Source organism: Aptenodytes patagonicus, chromosome 6, assembly GCF_965638725.1.
Source record: "Aptenodytes patagonicus chromosome 6, bAptPat1.pri.cur, whole genome shotgun sequence".
Lineage (NCBI taxonomy): Eukaryota > Metazoa > Chordata > Aves > Sphenisciformes > Spheniscidae > Aptenodytes > Aptenodytes patagonicus.
Genome location: NC_134954.1, coordinates 25923982 through 25946686, shown reverse-complemented (window position 1 = coordinate 25946686; position 22705 = coordinate 25923982). Strand labels below are relative to the sequence as shown.

The 22705-nt window shown below is 50.1% G+C and overlaps 2 protein-coding genes across 2 annotated transcripts in view; both read right to left on the bottom strand.

Moving 5' to 3' along the window:
• Positions 1–1530: 1530 nt before the first annotated feature.
• Positions 1531–3788, bottom strand: DUSP28 (dual specificity phosphatase 28). Its single transcript, XM_076341604.1, has 2 exons — positions 3271–3788; positions 1531–1972 (listed from the first exon to the last, which is right to left on the bottom strand). Exons 1-2 carry the CDS (start codon positions 3616–3618, stop codon positions 1838–1840), a joined length of 483 nt encoding a protein of 160 aa, XP_076197719.1. The 5' UTR covers positions 3619–3788; the 3' UTR covers positions 1531–1837.
• Positions 3789–11014: 7226 nt separating this feature from the next.
• GPC1 (glypican 1) overlaps positions 11015–22705 on the bottom strand; it is a 225707-nt gene continuing 214016 nt past the window's right edge. Inside the window, exons 5-9 of the mRNA XM_076341600.1 lie at positions 21327–21457; positions 18101–18220; positions 17229–17362; positions 15854–16029; positions 11015–15355 (exon numbers count right to left, since the gene is read on the bottom strand). Coding sequence (XP_076197715.1) covers positions 15138–15355; positions 15854–16029; positions 17229–17362; positions 18101–18220; positions 21327–21457 — 779 coding nt within the window. The 3' untranslated portion in view covers positions 11015–15137. The remainder of the gene's footprint in view (positions 15356–15853; positions 16030–17228; positions 17363–18100; positions 18221–21326; positions 21458–22705) is intronic.

Genomic DNA, 22705 nt, shown 5'->3' with positions numbered 1-22705 from the left:
CTGGTAAAATTTAACCAGAGAGTGCAGTGTATCCTGACAATCAAGAGCAACTGTTTCTATGTCAGCTGACCCAAAAATGCGGAACTGATATGCTGTAGCTGACTGCAAGTTAATACGCCTCACAGTTAGAAATGTATTGTGTTTTCATTAATGTTTAGCTTTCTACTTTTGTTTAGCAGCTTTAGCTTTTGACAGGAAATAAACTTTATTCCACAGATTGGCTGAAACAAATTTTTTGATGAGTGGTATCCTGGCCATTAATAAGGATATAGTCTATATACTGTGGGCTTGAAGTCTCATGTTATACTGAAATTCATATTATGTATGATGATAGTCAAGATTTATAAAAGCTACAAAAAATTCCCGAACAACCACTCACCTCCAAATCTGCAGATGTGCAACAAATTTCTTGTTGGTTGTAATGCACATACCAAAGATAAACGATACAGAATGAACCAAACACAGCTGGGAGTGGAGAAAGCATCTGGTGCAAAAATGCCTTGTGATAACTAAGAAGATGATAGCCCCAATTTTTTATTTTTATTTCTATGCTTTCAGCTTTTAAAATAATCCAATTTTAACTTGAGCAATCTTTAACTTTGGGAAATTCTACTGCATGTGAATTGTCTAATTAATGTAATTCCCCAGTGGCTTTATTCTCCGTCATTGTTCCATCATTAGAATTTCTGCCTTAAACTACGCCACTGCTGGGAGCATATGTTTGCCTCGTGTAAGCACTTAGACCGATGACGATGAGCTAACTTTACTTCGTATTGATGCTTTGAGCAACGTGGAAGGGAATTTCACACTGCAGGTTCACAGGTTTCATAACTTGTCCCTTTTAAATTACAAATGTATTAATGCAGTTTGACAAAATACCTTCATGTTTCTCTCTACTTTTAACGTCTTATGATAAACATAATTGTAGTGTCATTTAGAAGCTTTGTGCAGCTTCCTTGATATCCCAGTGGATAATTTCACAGGGCAACCTGCAAGCAGTCTTAGAAACAATTTAGCCATGTTGCTTGCATACAGATACAGCTGACTTGTAAACTGACACATTAAGGCATGAATTGGGCATTGATAGATCTTGCTAGGCTTAGTAAGGAGAGCTAAAAGGAGTGAGGATTACTTTTAGATTGCCCATGTCATCTTTTCCCCTCCACTATCAACTACTCTTTTAAAAATCATCCCTTTGATATTGTGGAGAATAATTTCAAAAGCTGAAAAGGTACTTAACTTTCATCGTGGGAGCTGAAGCCCTTACCATTGTTGGTATATTCTGTCCTCTGGATTTTTAGGTAATTTTGTGACGGTGTTTTGTTCTGGGTGAACATAAGGAAAAATGCAGAGCTCAGGCAGCGACTAAGCAGTTCCAGTGTCAGTTTCCTACCAAAGGTTGTGTGAGCTCATGAACATGAATTATGATCCAGTAGGGGAGCGACAAAGTCAGAACTTCCTTGGTCTGGCATCAGGTCTTCTAGTGACGTCACTGGGAAGTTTAATTAAAAACCAAGAGTAAAATCCCTATGTAGTAACTCATTCATTTATTCAGTACATTGTTATTGTATTCAGCGTCATTCAGGGGAAAAATAAATGCCGAGGATACCATGCCTTTCACTTTGTTTCCAGTCCTTCCAACCGTTTTCTGTTTCTGCAGTTTCTCCCTGCTTATCTGCCCCTTTCCCATGCACTTTCAACGGTAACGCTCTGAATGAATTTGATGAACCATCAACTCAGATTGGGGAGTAAGGCATTTTATGTATAGGTGATATATGAAGTGATTTTTTTTTTTTTTAAATCTGTAGCAAGCCACTTAACTCTCTGTAAAACATCTTCACACGTTGCTATTTTTAAGTCCTTTGCTCAGCAGATCGGACTGCTTTGGTATCTGCAAATCTTCTTCATATCTCTGCAGCTGAGACCAAAATCCTGCATTGGGTTCTGCTACTGGTCTGGCAGTCTTCACAGTCTAGGGAAAAAAGAGAGATGCTGTAGAAGCAAGGGAAATCATGCAAATGGATTTCTTCCTCTTAGACTTTTGAGAAGGTTTATTTTGGTTTTGATTTTGCTAAGGAATAATAAACATATTTTGGTGAGCTGACCTCACTCTGTGCTTGCTAAGACCTCCTGGCATATGGTCCATGTTACAGAATGGATTCGTGGATGAGACATGAAAAGGAGCTATTGAATTTGCTGGAAATATGAATGTCTGTCACAAAGTGTGACGACACCGTTCCTCTTTAAGATAGAGTGAAACTTGGTCACGTATCTGCACGCCTCTGTCTGGTACTGAGCAAAACAGTTGTCTAAATTAGAGACTTTGGTGATATACCTACCAAATGGGTGAAGACTAAAAGACTAGCCTGGAGAAGAGGAGGCTGAGGGGAGACCTCATCACTCTCTACAACTACCTGAAAGGAGGTTGTAGCGAGGTGGGTGTCGGTCTCTTCTCCCAAGTAACAAGCGATAGGACGAGAGGAAATGGCCTCAAGTTGTGCCAGGGGAGGTTTAGATTGGACATGAGGAAAAATGTCTTTACTGAAAGAGTGGTTAAACATTGGAAGAGGCTGCCCAGGGAAGTGGTGGAGTCCCCATCCCTGGAGGTATTTAAAAGACGTGTAGATGAGGCACTTAGGGACATGGTTTAGTGGGCATGGTGGTGTTGGGTTGACGGTTGGACTCGATGATCTTAGAGGTCTTTTCCAACCTTTATGATTCTATGATTCTATGTTTCTATAAAAGACCATAGAGCATGTCATATGTATTGGACGGGCTTCCTAATAAAGTTGAGATGCTATTACTTGTAGCTAGCTAGTCCCTGGCTATTTAGCAGGCCTAACAGATGATGTTTCTTTTCTGTGTTGAGCTGTCACATAGGTGATAAGAGCAAATCCTGCAAAACAGCTTCTGCATGTACTTGCTTCCTTTTCACTCATTTGCTTTATGTCTCTGTCTCTAACTTCACTTACCATGAATAAGGAAATGATAGGGAAAATGTTCACAAAACAACCAACTTTGCGTATTTTGCTACCAGTGCTTAAAGCCTATTTGCATTTGTAATTATATTTGTCCCAGAAACCTCACGTTGAAAGCTTATTTGTCCAAGTGGGGGGTGAAAAAACTTACAGTGGAATTTCATTCAAATGTTGAATGTCTATAAAACTGCTAATAAACAGGCGAGAGCACCAAAATAATTCTATTCATTATAAGCATTTCGTTTCTTACCCAAAAGATGTCTAAATATAAATCTGGATATAAGTACAGTACCTCAAAGGCATCCTTGAGTGGGAGTTTTCGGTGTCTCATCAGATAAGCAGTGCAAATGGCAGCTGATCGGCTGCGGCCATTTTTACAGTAAACTAAGCACTTCCCACCGCTCTTCACAGCCTCTTCTATAGCATCGCTGCACTGTTCAAAATACCGATACAGGTCTTCAGCCGGATCATCGAACACAGGTATGCGTATGCCCCGGACCTGCTGGAGGCCGGGGAATGGCTGCTGCCTGGTGACATTAACGCAGAAGGTGACTCCCTCTCGCGTGAGCAGGTCCTCGTTGCAGGCTGCCCTGGCGTTGCCGATGAGCAGTGAGGCGGTGACCTTGCAGAGCTGAAGCATCGGCAGCCAAGGCTGCAGCACCACCAGCACCACCGCCTCGCTGCAGAGCTCCCAGATCGCCTCCTGCGCACAGCATTCGAGCTGCGGCACAGCCCCGGTGTAGCGGGACGCTGGGGGGATTGGGGTGCGGGTTGCTTCCCCCAGCAATGTGTACGGGCTGTGCTGGGCTGTGCTATATTTATCCCCTCTGAACAGTCTCGGGCGTAAAGGGTTCAGGCAGGTCCTAGTGCCTGCTGGATCCTGAGAGTCGTGTTTAAACAGCTAAAAGCAATTTCAGAGCCCATAGATCATTTGTAAAACAATTGGATTTCTACAGTCCCTATCCCTATAGCAGCTTCTTAGAAGAAGCTAAAACCCCTGTCTTCATCACAGGAAGGCTGCTGCTGGCATCAGCATGGATGCAATATTGATCTGATCACCTCCAGCTCACATCCAGATCATCTAGTTGCCCCTCGCCTACAACAAAGGCATCTTTTGAATACCCAGAAAATGATTTACTAGGCTAGCTAGATACGGTAGCGCTAATCTTTCTGGACTTCAGTAAAATTGCTGGTGTGGTGCCAGGGCGGAGTATCTTACGCATGAGTGTGTGGACAGACATTCAAGCTGTGAAGGGTGGGAGGGAATGGGGCCAAGGACTCAGCCACGGGAACGCCACATCAGCTGGTGCCAGGCGGGTGCTGCAGGGCTGGACGCAGGTACCAGCTGCTTCCTGGTGGATTGAGCATGTACCTGAGCTTCTTTAACACTTTTCTTTCTGGCCATGACGCAAAAAAGGAGCCTGTGACCGATATTTGCTGCTGGCACAAAGATGAACCTGGACTATCACAGCAGCAGGGCATGGACTAATAGGACCAGTGTAAAACGCAATGCCAGCCAGTAAGGAATCAGCTGTGAGGGACGAAGATGAGCTTATATTCCATCATGGAGGGAGGGGAAGCTGACCTGCTGCACACCTGCCATTACTTGTGTCAATAACAGCCTGCCAGAGAGATGCCGGTGCTGGGGCCAAGGAAGATGGCTCCCTAACATGAGCACAAGAGCATGGCGTCCCCTCCTGCTGTTTGGCACATGCCTTAGCTGCCCGTGGACTCATTCCTCTGCCCCGTTGCTTCCTTTGCCCAGGGCTCAGGGTATCTGGCTGGAGAAAGGCTCTGCCGGTGCGAGGAGGCACGGTTCAGGCTGGATCCCTGGAGTTGGAAAGGAGAAAGCTCAGCAGGAGAGCATCACCCTGACACTGCCCCCCAGCAATGTGGGGAGGGCCCTTGGGTTCTCCTGCAGTCACAATTTCTGGGATTTTTGGGCCCTCCCTGGCACTGGCTCTCACCCAGCTCAGCATTTCCACGGCACACCCTTATTCCCAGGCCATGACGCTGTGGATCAGACGAGGAGCCTTTCTGCAATCACCACCAGGGATTTTCCTCATTGGATGGGCATGCATCAGTTCCCTGAACTGTGTAAAGGAGCCAGCTGCTGCCTTACCTTCCTCCTCCCACCTGGGAGGTGGCAGAGGCTCTTCTTTCTTTTGCCTGCCTTCATCGGTGGGATTTCTTGGGCCCTTGCAGGGGTCCCTGGGTGGTGGTTTATGGACATGCTCCAGTTCAAATCTGGGTGCAAGGAGAAGACACCAGCGTGACTTAAGGCACCACAGCCCCTTTGCAGTGTGCAGCACTCATCAGAGCCATTTTGGCCATGCTGTGAAGGCCATTGGTTTCCAAAGCAGCACACACTGTACCCCCAGGATGCCAGGAAATGTTGTTACCCAGTGGAGCAGCCCAGGCCATGGTGGAAAGACAGTGTTTTCTGAATTCCACTGCATGGCCCATGAGTCCTGCCTAATGGCATGACTGCATGCCAGGGACACAGCTGACAGCCCCTCTCTCGTGGGCCCTGTGTGATGCTACACGTAGTCGCAGAGCAGCCAAGGAGGCTGTTGGGAACAACTGCTTTGAAGGCGGCAGTCCCCAGCATCTCCCTGTGCAGGCAACCCCTGGCAGCCCAGTGCTGCCAGATGGGACCTGAGCAGCTGCCAGCTAGGTCAGCCAAGGGCTATGGGGATGCACATACTCTGGAAAGACAATGATGCAGTCGGAGTAGATCAGGGAAGCTGTGGTTGCTGTGCGAGGTATCACCAAGTCCAGCATCACTGGGACCTGCAGCAGAGGAGCACAGGGCTGGGGGAGGTGAAGCTGGGGACGTGACCTCTGTGCGCACCAAGGCAGCTGGCTGCCCACCACCATGAGATGACACTGCCTCTCCGAAACCCTCACAAGTGCTCTCTCATCACCATTAACCCACCCTTCTAACGAGCAGGTGCTGACCAGCAAAGACATGATGCCACATTATAAACCACCCAGCTTTTTTGTGAGGGCAACAATTAGGATGCTTGAGCAGGGACTGGTTCTTGCTGAGCTGAAAGCTCAGGCTTTGGGGCATCAGTGGTGTGGCTGAGGCACTGAACATCGCAAGAGCGTGGCAGAATGAGAGCTTGTAGGACTGGAGGTCCCATCCGACCCAAGGAGCTACCCAGGTCATGGCTGGCCTAAAGCAAGTGGTGCTGGCAAGAGTGCTGCAGTGGGATGTCAAAGGGTGAGGAGCAGCGGAGGAGAAACAAAACGCTTACCCTCGACAGAGCTTCTTCCAGGGTGTCCTCCCCAGACATCATTTCCAGAAAGTTGTGGTAGTATTTCATTTGCACTCCTGTGTCTTCAGTGAGGAGCAGGCCTATGTCCCTCAGGATGAGCATGATGGTCTTTCCCTTTCTGATGCAGCGGGAGAAGAGGGACATGGTGTCCTGGATGCGCCCCACCACTTTCTTCGAAGACACAAAGGTGGCCGCAGCTAGCTGAGCATACCACAGGGGCTCCAGTACTTTGCCACCTGGAAAACCACATGACAAGGACCTGGGGGGGGGGGGGGTGTCCATTGTTGCAGCCACCCATCAGCAGGCTGTGACTGAGTGCCAGCAGCCCCAAGGCTCTTGGATGATGTGTCACTACAGGCGACATGGCTTTGAGCTGTGGCTGGAGCCAGAGGTGGAGAAGGTCCCAGGGCCCTGTCTCCCACCAGGCAGTTTTTCAGGAGTGTTGGCTGTTGCACCCATTGCACACAAAGGGTCCATTTTTGGACCTGCTCCACAGCAGACAGTTTGCTTTTAAGAAGCATGAGCTACTCTCCAACCTGGGGGTGGGATATGAGATGTCCAGTTGCCCCATCCATGCAGCGGGGGAGCCTGCACCCCCCACAGCAGCCAACGTGGCAAGGTTTTACCTGGGGGATCCTACCTGGCACATATGCCTTGTCGTCTGTCAGGCAGTGGATGTCAGCGAGGTTCCTGGCTGCGCGGAAGACAGGTCTCTGCACAGTCAGGTCACTGTCCCCAACCTGGACTCATTCAGGGACAGCGTTGAAGGAGCTGAGGGTGGGAATTCGGATGCCCTGCAAGCAGAGGAAACAGAAAGGCAGAAAAGTGAGGACTGGCTGGAGCGAAAACACCGAAGCTGCCTTGCTAGAGCTTTGGAAAGGAGCTGCCAAGTCCTTGTGCTCTCCATAAAAGCTGTGCTGGATCCAGGGCAGAAGGAGCATCCTCAGCCCCAGGGCATCCAAGGGGTTTCCAGTGACTGGGATATGGACCGCACCTGTGCAAAGCTTATTTCTCCCTTGGCCAGGAGCCCTGGGATGAGGTCCCTGCTTCCCAGGGAGGGGAAGAGTAATGGCAGTCCCTGGCCCAGGAGCAACTCCTGAGCCACCCCAGGGCAGAGAGGGGGTGGAGGGTGCGAGCCCACCTTGTGCAGCAGGAGCTGAAGTTGAATGTAGGCAGCCACAGTGTCCCAGATGGCCACTCTCACTGGGAAGCAAGCAAAAGCCATGTCATGCTCTGTGCCCACCAGCCCCCAGCTCTTCAGCTTACCATGACCGGTGCTGTGGTGGCAGATGGAGGGTCATGGCTGCCCCCAGCCCAACTGGAGACATCCTGGAGAGCAGCGTAGTGCCAGGTCTCACCATCGTGATGGCTCGGCTGCATGGGGAGACTTGCAGGGGTGTCCTGGCACTGTGGTGCAGTGATGTTGGGTTACGGCCACACTCCTGCAATGGCTGTGGAGAGCCTTACCTTGGGTGGTGGCAGTTGGCACCATAAGCCCCCCCCAGCCCGTGTCCCTGAAGTCCATCCTTGTCCACCTCCTGTTGGCAGGGTGCTTTCCCATGGTGAGGGGCCATGGGGAGCTCAGCCTTTCCCCGAGGGGCCTCCTGGGCTAGTGTCCTACCTCCCCTTGCCCTCCCCACGGTGAAGCGGAGCAGCCCATGCTGCTGGGAGCGGCCGGGGCAGGGGGACTGCAGTGAGGGGCTGCCCCACAGAGCAGGTGGGGGCTGGGGTGCTGCGAGGTAGGGGGGGTGATGCAAGAGGGGCCCTGTGTTGCCTTGGCAGGTCCTGACCACTGTCTGCTGGGGCGGATGCCGCATGTGTCGCCCTGTGGTTCACCTGGCCTGCGCCCCACCACGTCTCCTGGGACCATGTGCTGGGAGCTTGCTGCTGCTGCCTGGGACAGCCCTGGGGCTGCCCGGAGGAAGCGGCAGTGCCACAGGCCCTGGCAATGGGGAAGGCTGCAGAAGCAGCCCAGCCCTCTGGTCAAGCATCGCTACTGCCTTCCTCAGCCTTTCCTGCTCGTGGAGGGGCTGCTCACAGCCACCTTTCTGCAAGCAGCCTTTCTACAGCAACCCTGCTTTCCTAATGGGTGATTTCAACTGACTTCCAGCCTTGTGGAAATTACTGGGAAAAAAATCGCTTCTGTTAGTGGCAAGTGAAGGAAGGACCAAGTTTGTTTAGGCTGTGATTGCCTTAGTTTGTATAGTTAAATTGCAATTGCTTTATGATAAAGAAGACTAGAAGAAATACTGGTGTTTTCAGCTGTCCCCTTGATTCATCTTAAATGTCGGGCTGATGAGCAGCGAGCTATTCAGTACAGCCTTTCATAATAACTAATTCTCCACGTCTCCCAGTGTCTGAGTTATTGCTGTGGGGGCATCTGGGCGCTGCCTTTGCGGCTGCTGCTTGGCCGGGCTGTGCCCAGTGGTTTTGGTGGGTGAGGGAGCCTCTTCCTCCCTTTCACCGCGCCCCTGGCACCTCTAGCTCCCCGCTGCCCCAACTCCCCCTGCCCTGCCCAGCATCCCCTCCCTTGCCCCAGGTGCCAGTGGTGGTGGCCACGTGCTGGCGGCCACGTGCTGGCTTGTGCCTGGCCAGGGTGGAGAGGCTGCTGTTCCCAAGGTGCACTGAGCTGGGGCTGAGCCGACTGCTCCGTGCAACCCCTCCACCCCTCGTCCTGTGTGAGCTGGGCACAAGGATCCCCATCACTTCCTCAGATGCATTTCTGCTGCACAGTGTCACATCTCACCATTAGAAAAACATATTTCACTGTCTTGTTTTCCTTCTCAAGCGCCTGTTATATGCTTCTGCATGTCATACTTGGCTTTCATGTGGCCTAAAATCTGTTTACAGGGATTATCCCATTAAAAGAATATGGCTAATGGCAAAAGCACTCCTCCCTTTGAAAAGTTCCCGCTGTGCTGAGTTTGCCCATAACAGCTGCTCTTGTTACCAAAATCGTGCTCTTTATTTAGTGTGGCATTACTCTTGGTGTGGCATGAACCCTCCACTGATCCCTATGGGCAGCAGCAGCCCAGCAGATTGCTCTGGGATTTGCCAGATGTGCCTGGTGTGACTTACCAGGGTGAGACTGGCTTACCAGCTCCCTGCAGCTCACCCCAGCACTGGTCCAGGAGGCTCCTGGGTGCCACCAGCCCAGAGCGGCGTTGCTGTTGCATTAGCAGCAGCAAACATCACTGCTTCTGCACCTGTGATGCCTCACTACGAGGCTACGGATGTTTACTAGTTACCTGCCTGCAGCTGACTTGAAGATGGTCCCTCATGCCTGAAAGGTTGTCCCTTCCCACCAGCCTGCCCTGTACCATGTGCCTGTGCAGAGGAGGCAGTAGGAACAGGGTTGTTATCTTTACATGGAGAGTAATTATAAGCTAAACGCAAATGCCATCTCCTGGCAGTGAAGACATTTGCCTCCTCTGAGAGAAGATGGTTGAACTGCAGAGTAATAGTCTCATCCCCTGACTAGAAAAGGTCTGGTGCCTCAGTCCAGATTTTGCTGGGGGCTGCTGGGGTGTTTCTGGTCTTCGTGCCGCTGCCGTTGGGGTACGGTGCAACAGCCCCGGTTACACTGGCTGTCTCTTGTCCTCTTGCCATGCACCGCTGTGAAGAGCCTGGTCCCGTCTTCTTGGTGAGCTCCGTGTAGGTAAAGGGCTGCTATTAGGGTCCCTGAAGCCTCCCCTTCTTGGGGAAGCAGGGCTGTGTGTGGCTGCAGGGAAGCAGGAGCTGAGCTGAGCTTGTTTCACGCCCACCCCGTCACAATTTCTTAGCAGTGAATTTGCAAACATACGGTGTTCAGTGGCTTTACAAACCAACAGAATTCTTTTCAAACAGCTTTAATACACACACAGCTGTAAGTGGCCATTATTTAAGATCACACAGAGGAGGAAAAGGAGGTGACTGGTCTGCAAACAACTTTGCCTAGGAGAAGACCAACATTTCTACACTTGTCTGTATGTATATAAATGTGTGCATGTGGCGCCTAAATAGCTGTAACTGCAGGACATGAAACTAAAGAAATACCTACTCACCCAAGGGTATCACTCAATTTATTAAATATAAGTGATATTTGCTTCCAGGCAGATACACTTTGAGTAGTTTCCAGTTATCAAGTCTCTCTTAGATATGTCATGAGCTGCTTTTGACACATTAACCACATAACCTGCATTCACCCACTTCTGGAACTGGACAGTGCAGAGCTGAAGCACAAACCTTTCTGCTGCGTCAGTTCAGTCTCAGGCACTCGCTCGAGATTAAACATCCGTGTCACTGCAACGGGCCGGCTGTCTGCTTCGCTTGCTTAACAGGTTAACACCCTACCAACAGCTGCACTAGTAGAATGCCATGGTAAATAATTAGCACAACACTTTGTAATGACAAATACCAAGGGTATTTCTGATTCCTTGTACTATTATGCCATGACTTTTTGTGCATCTCTATGAGAAAAAGAATGTTTAGCATACTTGCTTCGAAGACTCAAGTCAGGTTCACCTTGTTTCCACAGACATCACATCCATACAACCCTAGCAGTTGTTCCTCCAGATTACACAGGGTTGAACGCAGGCAAACCTGCAGCACCAACATTGGCATCAGCCCATCACAAACCTTGTGGCTGAAAGCAAGCTTTCATTCCTTGGGACTCCTGACCTGGCCTTTATCTATGCCTTAACAAGGAAAAAGAAAGAAAACTCCAAACTCAGCTTAAATGGAGAAGAAATAAAACTGCCCTGTAAATACAGATTTAAGTCTCCAGCCTTTTTATTTATACAAGGATTCAAAGAACATATTTCAACTTTAGATAAACAGTGCAAGAGAGTTACAAGTACCTTGGTAACAGAAAGAAATAGATAACTGTCCAGCTATGCCAATAAGTGAAATAATTCTTACTCCTGCAGATAGAAATGCATCTGTTTAAAGCAAAGGTGGACTTTAGATATTTTTGCTATACCTTAGCCCCTACCAAGCCCACCAGAAAACAACAGGCAGTTTGTCATTTGTAAATGATAAGTAGCTGCGTTCTCAAAGCCTTTTGAGTCCCTCGCCCTTAGTTAAAACATACACGTTATGGCACAAAAGAGCAGGCTGAAAGACAGAGACATCTGGAAATCCACTATTACTGGTTCTCCCCTTTCCAGGGACAGGGGTCTTCTCTAGACCACTACCCCCCTCTGCATCCCTGTGAGGTACAAGGCCTTTTCAAACCAGAACATGACGAATCACCATCTCGGTAACATCGAAGCAAATGTACCTCCCCAGCCACCCCCCTTCCCCGGAGCGCCCCATTCACGTAACCACCCCGCGGCAGCCGCCAGCCCCGCCGTGGCTGCAGCCCTTAGCCCGTGACCGCCACGGGGCTGGGGAGGTTTGTCACAACATTTTCGAGCAGGTGGTAGCCCAGGAAATGTCATTTATAAGCACTGAAAGGCCCCAGGCTCCGTGCCAGCCCAAGCGCAGGCTTCGGGCTTGTCTGGACCTGGGCTGACTTCAGCTTGTTGAGCCATGCCAGCGGTTGTCTAGCTGTCGGGTAACTATGGTTTGCTTTAGGTTTGCTTTAGTTTAGAGTGATAATGAGTCGATAATCTGGGGGGACTCGGCTGTTTTGGCTCCCCAGCAGAAGGTGGCGCAGCTGAGTGCAGCCCCGGGGCCACTGAATTGCAGCACATTGGGGAAACCGCTTCGGGGCAACGAAGAGAACAGAAAAACTGAATAACCAGGAACTGACAAAAAGCAGGAGCATAGGCAGACCATGTGAAAAGGCATACAAAATAAACCCAGCGGCCCCAGGGCCGAGGAGGGAGGAAGCGTCGACACCAACATCATGCGCCTCCTGGCAGAGAGGGGGAAGACGCCCCGGCACTGCCCTCGCCCGTCCGCGCAGACCTCAGGCTGCTGACGCTACTCTAACTCCCAGCTCGGCTGCAGGACTGAAGCAGGTGCCCTCGGGGCCCAGAGGGACGCTGAAGTGGGAGCTCAACCCTAGCCAAAGGGGGAAGGCATCAGGAAGGGTTTCTCCTGTGTAACAGTTTTTACTGTATCCTTGAGGCTTTGCCTTATTAATTTGGACTATTGGGTTTTATTATCATAACAGGGCCAATGATTTGGGCTATTAAATTGTTAAAATATTAACTGGACAATCAGTAAATCCTTGGCTTCCCATTTAAGGTGCGCTCCCCCTGGGACCCATAAGAAGCTTTTGAGGGTAACAGGCTGACAGCAAATGCTAACGGCACAGAAATGGAAACAACAAGGACTTTCCTTTCAATCTCCCTTTCTGCAAAGCAAAACATTGACCTCGGTAGTCATGGGTTAAAACTCCAGTTCAACCCAACTGTTTTTTGAAGAGGGTACAATGTTTTAATGCCCCTCTCCCCCTCTTTTTTTTTTTGCTTTGGATGTGAAGTTTCTGCAGGATTGGTTGTGGGGATTTCTGTAACAGAAGGCTAAATTTGTATTGGCAATTCTGGTTAAAAAAAAAAGACAAAAAAAAGACAGGAACTCTTTAAAGCAGTAAAAGTAAAATGCGGAACTTGCCATATTTCTAGAAGTAAATAAATCTGTATAAATCCATGACTTGTATTTATCCACTCCTGGGTTTTGATGGGTCTAGTGGTGTTGTCTGTCCTTTAGCCAATGTCCAGCATCCTGGCTTTCATTTCTGAAACCCTACCAGATGAGATCAGAAGGCAGCAAGTACAAGGCAGGAAGGGTACCAAGTCAGTAACATCAGTCACTGTGACTTGAAGTGGCTGGCTTAAAATCTCTGCCTAGTTTGACGAACCATGAGTGTCGTCACCTGGCCCCAGGACGAGGTGGGTAGGAGCCACTGCTGCCTCCCAGTGCCTGGTGGGATCCCTGCCCCAGGGAGGGCAAGTGACAAGCTCCCTCCGCGCCTGCCTGTGCCAGCTTTTGGCATTACCTTGCTCATGGTCTCGTTTTCCCTTAAATTGCACATTCTATAAACTGCTAATGTTAAAAATGTTTTTTTTCCCCCTTTCTTAGAAAACAGCCAAACCCCAACCCCATAATGTTTGCTCAGCCCAAACACATGTCTCCTCTGGCAGGATAGAGAAGAAATGCTCAAACATGTGCTGTGCAGACCAATAAAGTAGGAGATAGATACACCTCTGCCCTCCCTCTCGCCCGCAGTACACACACATTTGAAACACACCCAACCCCATATGAATGCAGCCCAACTCCAGGGCGTGCTCTTGGCCCAACTGGTCACAGTGACTGTCTTGTATCTATAACAACTGCTAAACCTACATCTCCAGCCGATGCTTGCCATACCTGTGAGGTGCAGAAGCCTTCTGGAAGCCCCAAAGCACACAGCCCTACAAGCACAGACACTCCTACAGCTACGTGAGGATATTTATATCTTTCACCGACCACCCCCAGTCTCAAAACCCAGCACTGAGTCCACCCCACCAAGCATTTTGGGGTTAGGGCAGCCGCCCGCGTGACCCAGAGGCTGGTGCGTGGTAGGTTGGGGCAGCAGAGGGTGAGCCTGGCCCTTCCCTGAGCCAAAACGGAGCTGCAGGCGGGTGTCTGACCTGCTGTCTCAATCCATCCCAGCAGAGGTTAGGGAAGGTGCGTGGGAGGATGGGGAAGGCATAGGGAAAGCAGGGATTCACTTAAAAACCTACAATACAACAGGAACAAACACCAAAAGAAAAAAATACCCCAAACAAAACGTGTCCCGTCCCCACGTCCTCCACAGTAGGCGCTACCTTGAGTCAGTCTCCTGGGTAGGGACACCGCCCAGGGCTAATCGCCACCTCTCTGCCCTAAAGCAGCTGCCTGGGGGGTCACTCCCGCATGTGCCTGGTGTGAGCTCTCACAACCAGTCACAATGCTCCAGTTAGTAAAAAGTCCCTGGTCTTTCTTATTACCAAAAAAAAAAAGGGATTCCCATCCACGGCTGGGGCCAGAGGAGAAGGAGGCAGCACAACTGTCTGTCAAGCGGAGAATCCCACTGTGCATATTTTCATCTCTCTGTTACCTATGACGGTACTGCACTGCAGGTAGAAATTGGACCATTATTACCTGGGTAAAAAATGGCTTTCCAACTAGCATGCAAAGAAAAAATACCCCAAACCCCAACCCCTAACACTCATTCCCATTCACTTAGATGTAGGAGACCTACGTTTCAAATTGTCGTCAGCTACGAGCTCTAGTCAAGAAACCCACTTGTGACCTTTCCAAAGAAAAAGGGAGTTCTGCGTTTTTGGGTCCAACAGCCACTGCCAAACTGTTTCAGTTCAACCTACCAAACCTGCTCACGCTCCTACGTACGCTGCTGGAAGTGAAGGGCCATCTCTGCCTGCCTAGGAAGTACAGAGGAAAAACCCGAAAGAGCCCCTGAATGTAGCACTTGAGCAGCGCTGACGATCTCAGTCTCTCTGCATTACGAAGTGGCGTTGCTCTCGGCACCATTGTGCTTTCGGCAGCGGTATGGTAAGCAGCGCTCTGGCCAGCGGCTGGGTAACAACATCAGGGCAATTGCATATTCCACTGGAGGCAGCAGAAGAGCTGCCCTCGGAGGGGCTGGCTGGGTTCCCCCCGGAGGCCTCTCTGCAAAGGCTTGTTTCAGCCCCAAGAGCCAGTGTGTGGCAATAACAAAAGTAAAACAATGAGGTACGGAAAGAAGGGCCCAGCACTGGGGAAGAGACCAAGAAAGAAGAAAACAGCTCGAGCACTGCCAGAAATAGCAAACAACTGAAATCTTTTTCTCCTCCCTTTTTTTTTTTTTTTTTTTTTGCCAAGGTGAATTAAATATGTCCTTTTGTTGGTTGGTTGGTTGGTTGGTTGGTTTTGGCAAAGTGAAGCCCTCGGCCGCAGTCTCTTTCCTGGCTGTGCTAGTGAGTTACCGCCACAAGTGCTGTGCGGCAATGAAAGCCACCAAAAGGAGGAGGAGGAAGGCAGAAGGCGAAGATCTGCTGCTGGCCCCATTGATGCCATGTCCAGACTGCTTGGGAATAGCGTGTGTTTCTGGCTGCCTGGTGCTGGGGCTCTTAGAAAGTCTTTTGCCACAGACGTCGTCAGGACAGCTGTCACCACTCCCAGAGCCGCTCATGTCATCACCTGCGCAGAGACAAACATGGGGTGAGCCTCAACTGCCTTATGGTGGGTGACGTCCCTGCCTGCCCCTTGCTGCAACCCTGGGGAGCTCTGGCCACCAGCCCTGCCCTGGTCACCTCCTCCTCTCTGCATCCCCCGCTATGGGATGCAAGTCCATACCTGATCTCCAGCTGACTTTAACCACCCACTGCTGCAGCAGCTGGAAACCTCCAGAGCAGATGGGAGCAGTGGCCCCATCAGCAAGGTTGGTCTGGGACTAGAGAGAGCACCCGAGGTTTCAGTAAGGCGCTGAGACCAGCGCTGCCTCCAGCCACCCCGCAGCAAGTCAGCTGCACTCAAACAGACCCTCTGCAGCCCTGAGCCAAAAGCCAGGTCATCACAACCCCTCTCTGCCGTCAGGGCCCAGCTGCAGGGTCTGCACGGAGGCCCATGCAGGCTGCCAGGACTGACTGCTCAGCCCCTCTTGCCTACCGTGGACCTCTCCAGCTCTGCTAAACTCACTTGCGTCTTGGAAATCCACATCATTCCCAATGTTAGCATTGCCCAGCCGGTTTGTCATGATCTTTAGCTGCATGATTTGCTGGCGAATGGTCATATCTGGCTTGGTGATGTCCACCTCCACCTCCGGGTTGTTAATTTGATTAGCTAAGCCGTCCCCCATCACTTCAGGCAGGTAACTGCGAAGGAAAGCGACAGGTTTAGATGTCTCCCCCCAGCTAAGCTCACCTCTCCCTGTTACAGACATCAGTGATAATCCAGCCTCTTTGAACCCCAGAGAAGCTGCAGTCAGTGGCGTTGGCTTGTTGAACAGCCTCCATATGCTGGTGTTTGCTGCGAGGCAGCCAGCTCTATGGATGGCCGAGCCATGCTGCCATGACCAGACCCCATCAGAGCCTGGGGCTCACCCTGAGGCCACCTCAGCTTGCAGGAGGTGGCTGGTGGCCTTGCAGCATCACTGTCCCGGCATGGGGAGGGGTTTCCTGCAGGAAAGGCTGTGTGCGGGGCTGAGGGGTTGCTCTCGGGCTGGCACCTGTGGAGCCACAGTGACACTCCCCTATGGAAAAGCTCTGTCCATATGGGAGGCTGAGGACCCCCTTCATCCCTGCCCCGGTTAAACTCTGTGGGGACTGACACCCTGGGACGACTGAATGCCCCCAGCCCGGTATGACCAGAGAGGCCCCCCGGGAAGCTTCAGTCAACTGCGAGCTGTCAACCAGCAAACAGAGCTGCACTGCTCCCTTCGGTAGTACCCCGGCCCATCTGCTCCTGCAGATCTGCAGCACTGCTGGCAATGACATGAAATATGGAAGAACCGAAAGTGCCAGCTCTGGGCTGGCAGAGACCAGCCCAGCAGGTCTGTGGAAAGGAGTGGAGAAAGGTGTATGTTCAGCAGCTGCCCATCTCCCCTCACAGCCATCCTTTAACTGTCAGCCATGGGTGGGAGGTGTTTCTGCAGCTGTTTGATGTCACCCAGGTGCCTCCTCTCACGAGGGAACAGCATTTCAGAGCAGATATGGATAGAAAGATGCATATGCAATTCTCAGCAACAGCTCTGGAGTTTGTGAGGTAAATCCAGCCTTTCTGCCTTCTGAGTGCACGGAATTACAAAACTGCTTCATTAGTACAAAACTACACAGTTATTTCATGGCGAATGCATTTCAATGCTTAACCCTATATCACACAGCAAAATGACAACAGGCTTGACATTCCCAGGTACCAGTTCTTCAGGAAATGCAGCATTTCTGTGGATAGGGACAGACCTTTTGGCTCAGTCTGAACAAGTGGGGCGGCTGAGATGACGTATAAGTGCCTTTTATCAAACCCTCCCTCTCTCACCCCAGGACGGTGCTATCCTGGCACCTGATCCTCTCCATACCTGCCCTTGGTCATCCCATTCCAACACTTGTCGTCTGCCGCTGAGCTGGCCATTACTTTTTTGCTGCACAGGCTGCTGGGCAGGGTGATCCAGTAAGTCTTGAGAGCTGTCAGGTTCCCTTTGGCATCTAAAACCTGTAAACAAAGAGGATGCTTAGGGCCAGGAGAACTCTGGGGTGCCCCAGGGCTGTGGAAAGGACAAGGATTTTGCCAATTTCTTTTGTTTTACCATCACAAAGTCTGTTTTTATGCAGACAAGGATGTGTCACCAGCCTTTGCCTAAAGACCAACCATCAACCCAAGCACCCAAGGCAGAAGGTTACATGCTAAGGACTGTTCTGGTACCATAAGATTAACCAGGAGAAGATCATCTTCTGGGCCATGAAGGCAATGCTGAGAAGCAGCCTTGGTGGGAGCCAGCAGGGCTCTGCCAGGGTGGGACAGGCAGGTGTCTGTGAGTGAGGAGCCTCTGAAGTGTGGGGCCATGGCAGGTCCCGCAGCTCATCATCCACAGAATCCAAAATCTCCATGGAGGAGGACCTCTGGCCCCACTATCCAGGCTGGACTGCCTGGGGCTCAATGACACCAATGGCAACATGCCTTTTCAGATAAGTTTGGCACCAAATCCCTGAGAAATTGGTTATCAGAAACCTAGACCCCGACCCTGTGCTGAGGCAAGATCAGATCTCTTTAGGTCACGCCAGCAATCGCCGATCTGATCTTCTTCAGACTTGCCAGCAAAGGCGATTCAGCAGCCTGCGGGGTGGTCTGACCTGATCTGCAGGACTCAGTGCTGCACCGGCCGGGCTCCCAGGGCACCAGCATGCCTGCCCTGGCACATTGGTGAGGAGGGAGCTTCGGAGGCAAACTCACCAGCATCTCCAGCGCTTGCGCAGAGGATTTTGCTTCCAATGTGACCTTCCCCCGCCTTTTCTTGTCCTCGCTGCTGGAGCCTTTTGTGCTGATTTTGGGATTTCCACAGCCTTGGAAAACCTGAAAAACAAACCCAACTCTCTATCCCATGTTTTGATACTATTTCTTTAATTAATTAGCACTCCACAGTTATTTTTTTTTTCTTCTGAAGTATGTTTATCTTTCCTACCTGCAAGATCTCCAAGATTCTGGCTTTGTTTCTGGTCAGCTTACTCTTGTGCCAGGATGTGTTTTCAGCACACTGTAACTGGTTTTGGTTACTGCTATCAAGCAAAATGTTCAGCACTAACACAAAATTAGCATGTTTTTGGATAAGTCACTAATGTTGATATTAAATTATTTCTAGCAATTTTATCTGTTCCTATTATGATTGAAAAATAAAATTCTGGGAAGAACAAGATGAGAGTTGCTCACACTCATTACACCAGTGGTGTGGGCTTCAAGATTGCAGAGCATGTGAGCTTCATTGATTTGGACAACAGACCGAGGTAGGACTACCCCAATGACTCTTGCAACCAGCACCCACACTCAGCAAATGAATGCCCCCTCCAACCAAGGGAATGCAAAGACATTAGATGTGTTACAATCTGTGAGGTTGGATTTTTTAGGGGCAAATGAGGAAGCTGAGCTGATTTACCTCCTAACTTTGGGTACCTCCCATCATCCTAACTACCTGCCCAGGTGTGCTTTGTAGCCAAAGGAGAGCAGAAGCACTTTGAAGGAACAAATCCTCAGACTTTGCCTCCAGGAGGAGACGAAGGGTGCCCTGGAAGCACCTGTTTCTCCCAGTCTCTGCATGACCACTCCAGGCAATGACACCTCCGCTGCAGATAGCCAGTGCTCAGGCAACTGAGCCTCACTGTGGCTGATGGAAGGAGTGCTCGGACAGCCAGATTTAATGAAGCATCAAAGGTCAGGAGGGCCTTTGCACTGTCAGTTTGATTCAGGAAACACCAGCCTTTACAAAGAAAGCCATCTGATTTGAAAAGGTGGCTCCAAGCTTGTTGTGGTTACCAGCGTGCTGTCAGAAGCTATCGATAAATTCCACTTTGCACGGTGTCCCCTTAAAGCAGAGAAATCAAGACCTCAGACAGGAGCACTGCTGACACAGCTTGTCCCAGCTGCTGAATGCTTTTGCTAGGGGATTCTGACAGCCATCAGCAAAGTCCTAATCTAGACAAGAGTCCTTTCGGTAACAGTGGGTCTCATTGGTGTGTCTGAGGGACGTTCAGCCTAGAAAGTCCCCTCCTGCGGTGCACTGTCTTGCTGACCAGATGGATGCAACGACTATGGCAGTTCAGCACCAAGCCAATTTGTTCATCTGCCTCCTTTGCTCCGTGCAAAAAGCCACACCTTGAAAATTGCATGTAGAGCATTTTCAACTTGGTTGTACCAAAATAAAACCAATTTGGTTTCACTGCTGTATCTCTCTTATTGGCCTATTACTGTTGTTAGCAGGAGACAACTCTTTCAGAAGGTAAAAGCCCTGAGAGGTCTCCAGCACAGCATGGTATCAAGGCGATCCTCTTGCCAGCCCAAGGGCTTTAGGTGAGCAACTCCCATTACTGGAGAGAACATGTGTCCTGCAGACTGAGGTGACCAATAGTCTCCTGCATAGTGACAGCAAATAGACATTTGCAGCCTTTGATAGCTCCAACAGCCTGAAATCCATCAGAGAGCCACAGGGAGCAAGGGGGAGTGCAAGGAAGCAGGGAGAGTGCTCCGTGGTGCAGTGAACACAGGGCTCAGTACCAAAAGTGTTTCTTTCCAGTTTTTCCCCAGATCCCAGGAGAACCCATGACTGAGGGTGTCACTGGGTCCAAGGGCCACTTCTGGCTCTTCTCACAAATGGCAGACAGTGCCCTGGCTCTAGGCTGGTAATATCTGATGCCCTCAGCTGCAGCCCGAGCCTGCTGCCCTCGGCCCTGAGAGAGAAGACTCCCAGGACTGGCCTGGCCCAGCCCCAAGCTCATCTGACAACGATACCCTTTACCTGATCACTTTGCCATGCTCAAAACCAGAGCTTAGAGCTGCAGCAATTTGCAGCTCCTGACCTCTGCTACCAGTGCCACCAGCAAAGATTGTCACATTCACCTGGTCACCAGATCATACTGAGAAGCTTATCAAACATGTTTGGTTGCTCCAGTCAAACACCAGTTAGACTATTTACTCCTTTTCATTTCACCAGATTTACTATTTGCCCCTCAGAAACACCCTTCTTTGCAGATGATGCCATGTTTTCCCACATCATGGGCTTGCTTTTATGTGGACAACCTCAGTCTCGCCTAACAAGGGAAGAAAGATCATGACCTTTCATGTCAGAAAAGAAACCTAAACGAGTACTTGGATGCATGCTGCTGTCAGTGCTTTGACATGTGCCAGTGAATTCCTGCTTGGCTAAGCAATACTTCTGGCCCTTCCCTTCTCCAAGACCCAGTTAGGACCTGCTCCGCTCCTTTCATCTGCATCTCTGCCCTAACTGTGGGATAGCTGCAGGACTTGGGAATGTCTGGGCAAAAAGCAGAAGCCCTGGAAGGCTGTTTTTGTTCCCAAAGCTTCTCTTACTTGCAGCTACAGAGGTGATTGTGGTTAAGTGGATAAATATACTAAAAATAGAAGACCAACAGAAGAGAGCTTCATGACATACTTCTTGGAAGACAGGTGAGCATCAGGAGAGCCTGTTTTATACTCTCCAGATGGACTGCCAGATTGCAACTCTGTCCCACAGATACAACCTGATAGCCCAGTGTTTCCACTGCAGAACATCACCCCAAGGCAGGTTAAAGCAGCTGCCTCCTGTCACTAGGGACTGTGCACTTTCTGTAAATGCCTCAGCTCAGCCAAAATACTTCAGCACTCTTCAGACACAGAGGCACCTGACAGCACATGGCACCATGCCTCCCACAGTCACTGCATATGCAGTCCCACCTTGTGTGTCTGTACCTAAAGGAGGCTCCCTGGATGTGGCAGGTAGGAATATTTGGAAACACTTGAGAAGGTTTTTGCTTGTGTAAGATGGGTGGTTTCCTGTCATTAAAAGACTGGGCATTTGATCTCTTTCATCCTTCATCTCCTTTAGTTCAGCTGAATAGTGAGCACAAAAAACATTTGGTCCTGGCAATTACCCATGGTGTATCCTCAGCCAGGCCCAGGCACACGCTCTTACCTTGGCTGTGATTGAATCTTTGTTTTCTTGCAAGTTAGAAATAGCTTCAGCGATCCTCATGTGAATAGTCCCTATTACAGTGTCTACGTTGTACGGTCCATCGATCCGATCAGCCACTATGACCAGGGAATCTAGTAAAACAAGACAGAGACATCTCTCATCAGACTCTGTACAAACCAAGTTAAAGATCATGCTCATGCCGGGTGGGATAAGCTGTTGGCCCCTCAGCAGGTTTGTTGCAAGACATCTCTCCATTTTCACTACTGCCCAAGTGCATGCTCGTTTTCCTCTAGCATGGGACAGCTGTCCCTTCCCAGCACATAGGTAAAGCCACGCTCAGTGGCAGAGGAACAGAGGTCACCTCCTGCAAATGGTAAATGATCCACAAAGACCAACATTTCCTGGGATGCTACAGAAAGGAGAAATGGAAAATTGGTGCTGAAATATTAAGTAATGCATAGCAATACTTGGACCTAACCCCCTAACTCACTGTGTATCATCTTCAGCAAAGCACTGCAGCCAGCAGAGAGTGGGAAGATTAGGGTCAGCAAAGTGCCAAAGGTACTGGACACGGGCAACAGCTTCTGTGGCAATGAAGGAGTGAGAAAAGGAGTAATTCTTCTCACTGTCACCTCTGGAAGGACAACATGTGACCAGCCAGGGAAATATCAGGCTCTAAAGGCAGAGGAGCAGACCAAAATGCCCACAACTAAACAGGTAAACAGGACAGGGAGTGACTGAGGGGTGTCTCTCACTCTCAGCTCCTCTTATCTTGGAAAACTGCTGTCCTAACTCTCCTGCCTGGCCTGGAAGCTCCTGCCTGGATGGCTGCTTTGGGACCATGCTTGGCTTACAAAAAAATTATCAATCTCTGCCTACCTCCAAAGATGTTTCTCAGCACTCCAGTTGGGTCTGAAATAAGGGCAGCCTATATGCTCGCAGGGCTTGAGGCACTGAGGAGTGCCACTGCAGAAGGCGGCTGACATCCTTGGCATCCAGCGAGATTTAAATAGGCTCTCAGGGCAGGGCCAAAACTGGGTTTGGACATCTGAAATGGGATCTTAACCAGGTCTGACTTTGCCAGTCAAAAATTGCAATTCTGAAAGTCACTGCTACGCTGCTGCTGCCTCAGTTTCCTACCACTTGTGCTTTAGTAAGCTGGAGGCCAGGCCATGCATAACTTCATCAGCATTTAGGGACTTGGCATTCAGTTACGTGTGACCTCAGATGGCTCCAGTGTGGTCTGCGTCCCCCAGGGCACACTAAAAACCTCCTGGCAGGACAAGGGATCTGTCAGAGCGCTGGGGTGGCCTGTGCTCATCTGGAACAGAAAGTGCTTCACGTTCCTGTGGCCTCGTCACATGGAAGAAAACAAGTGC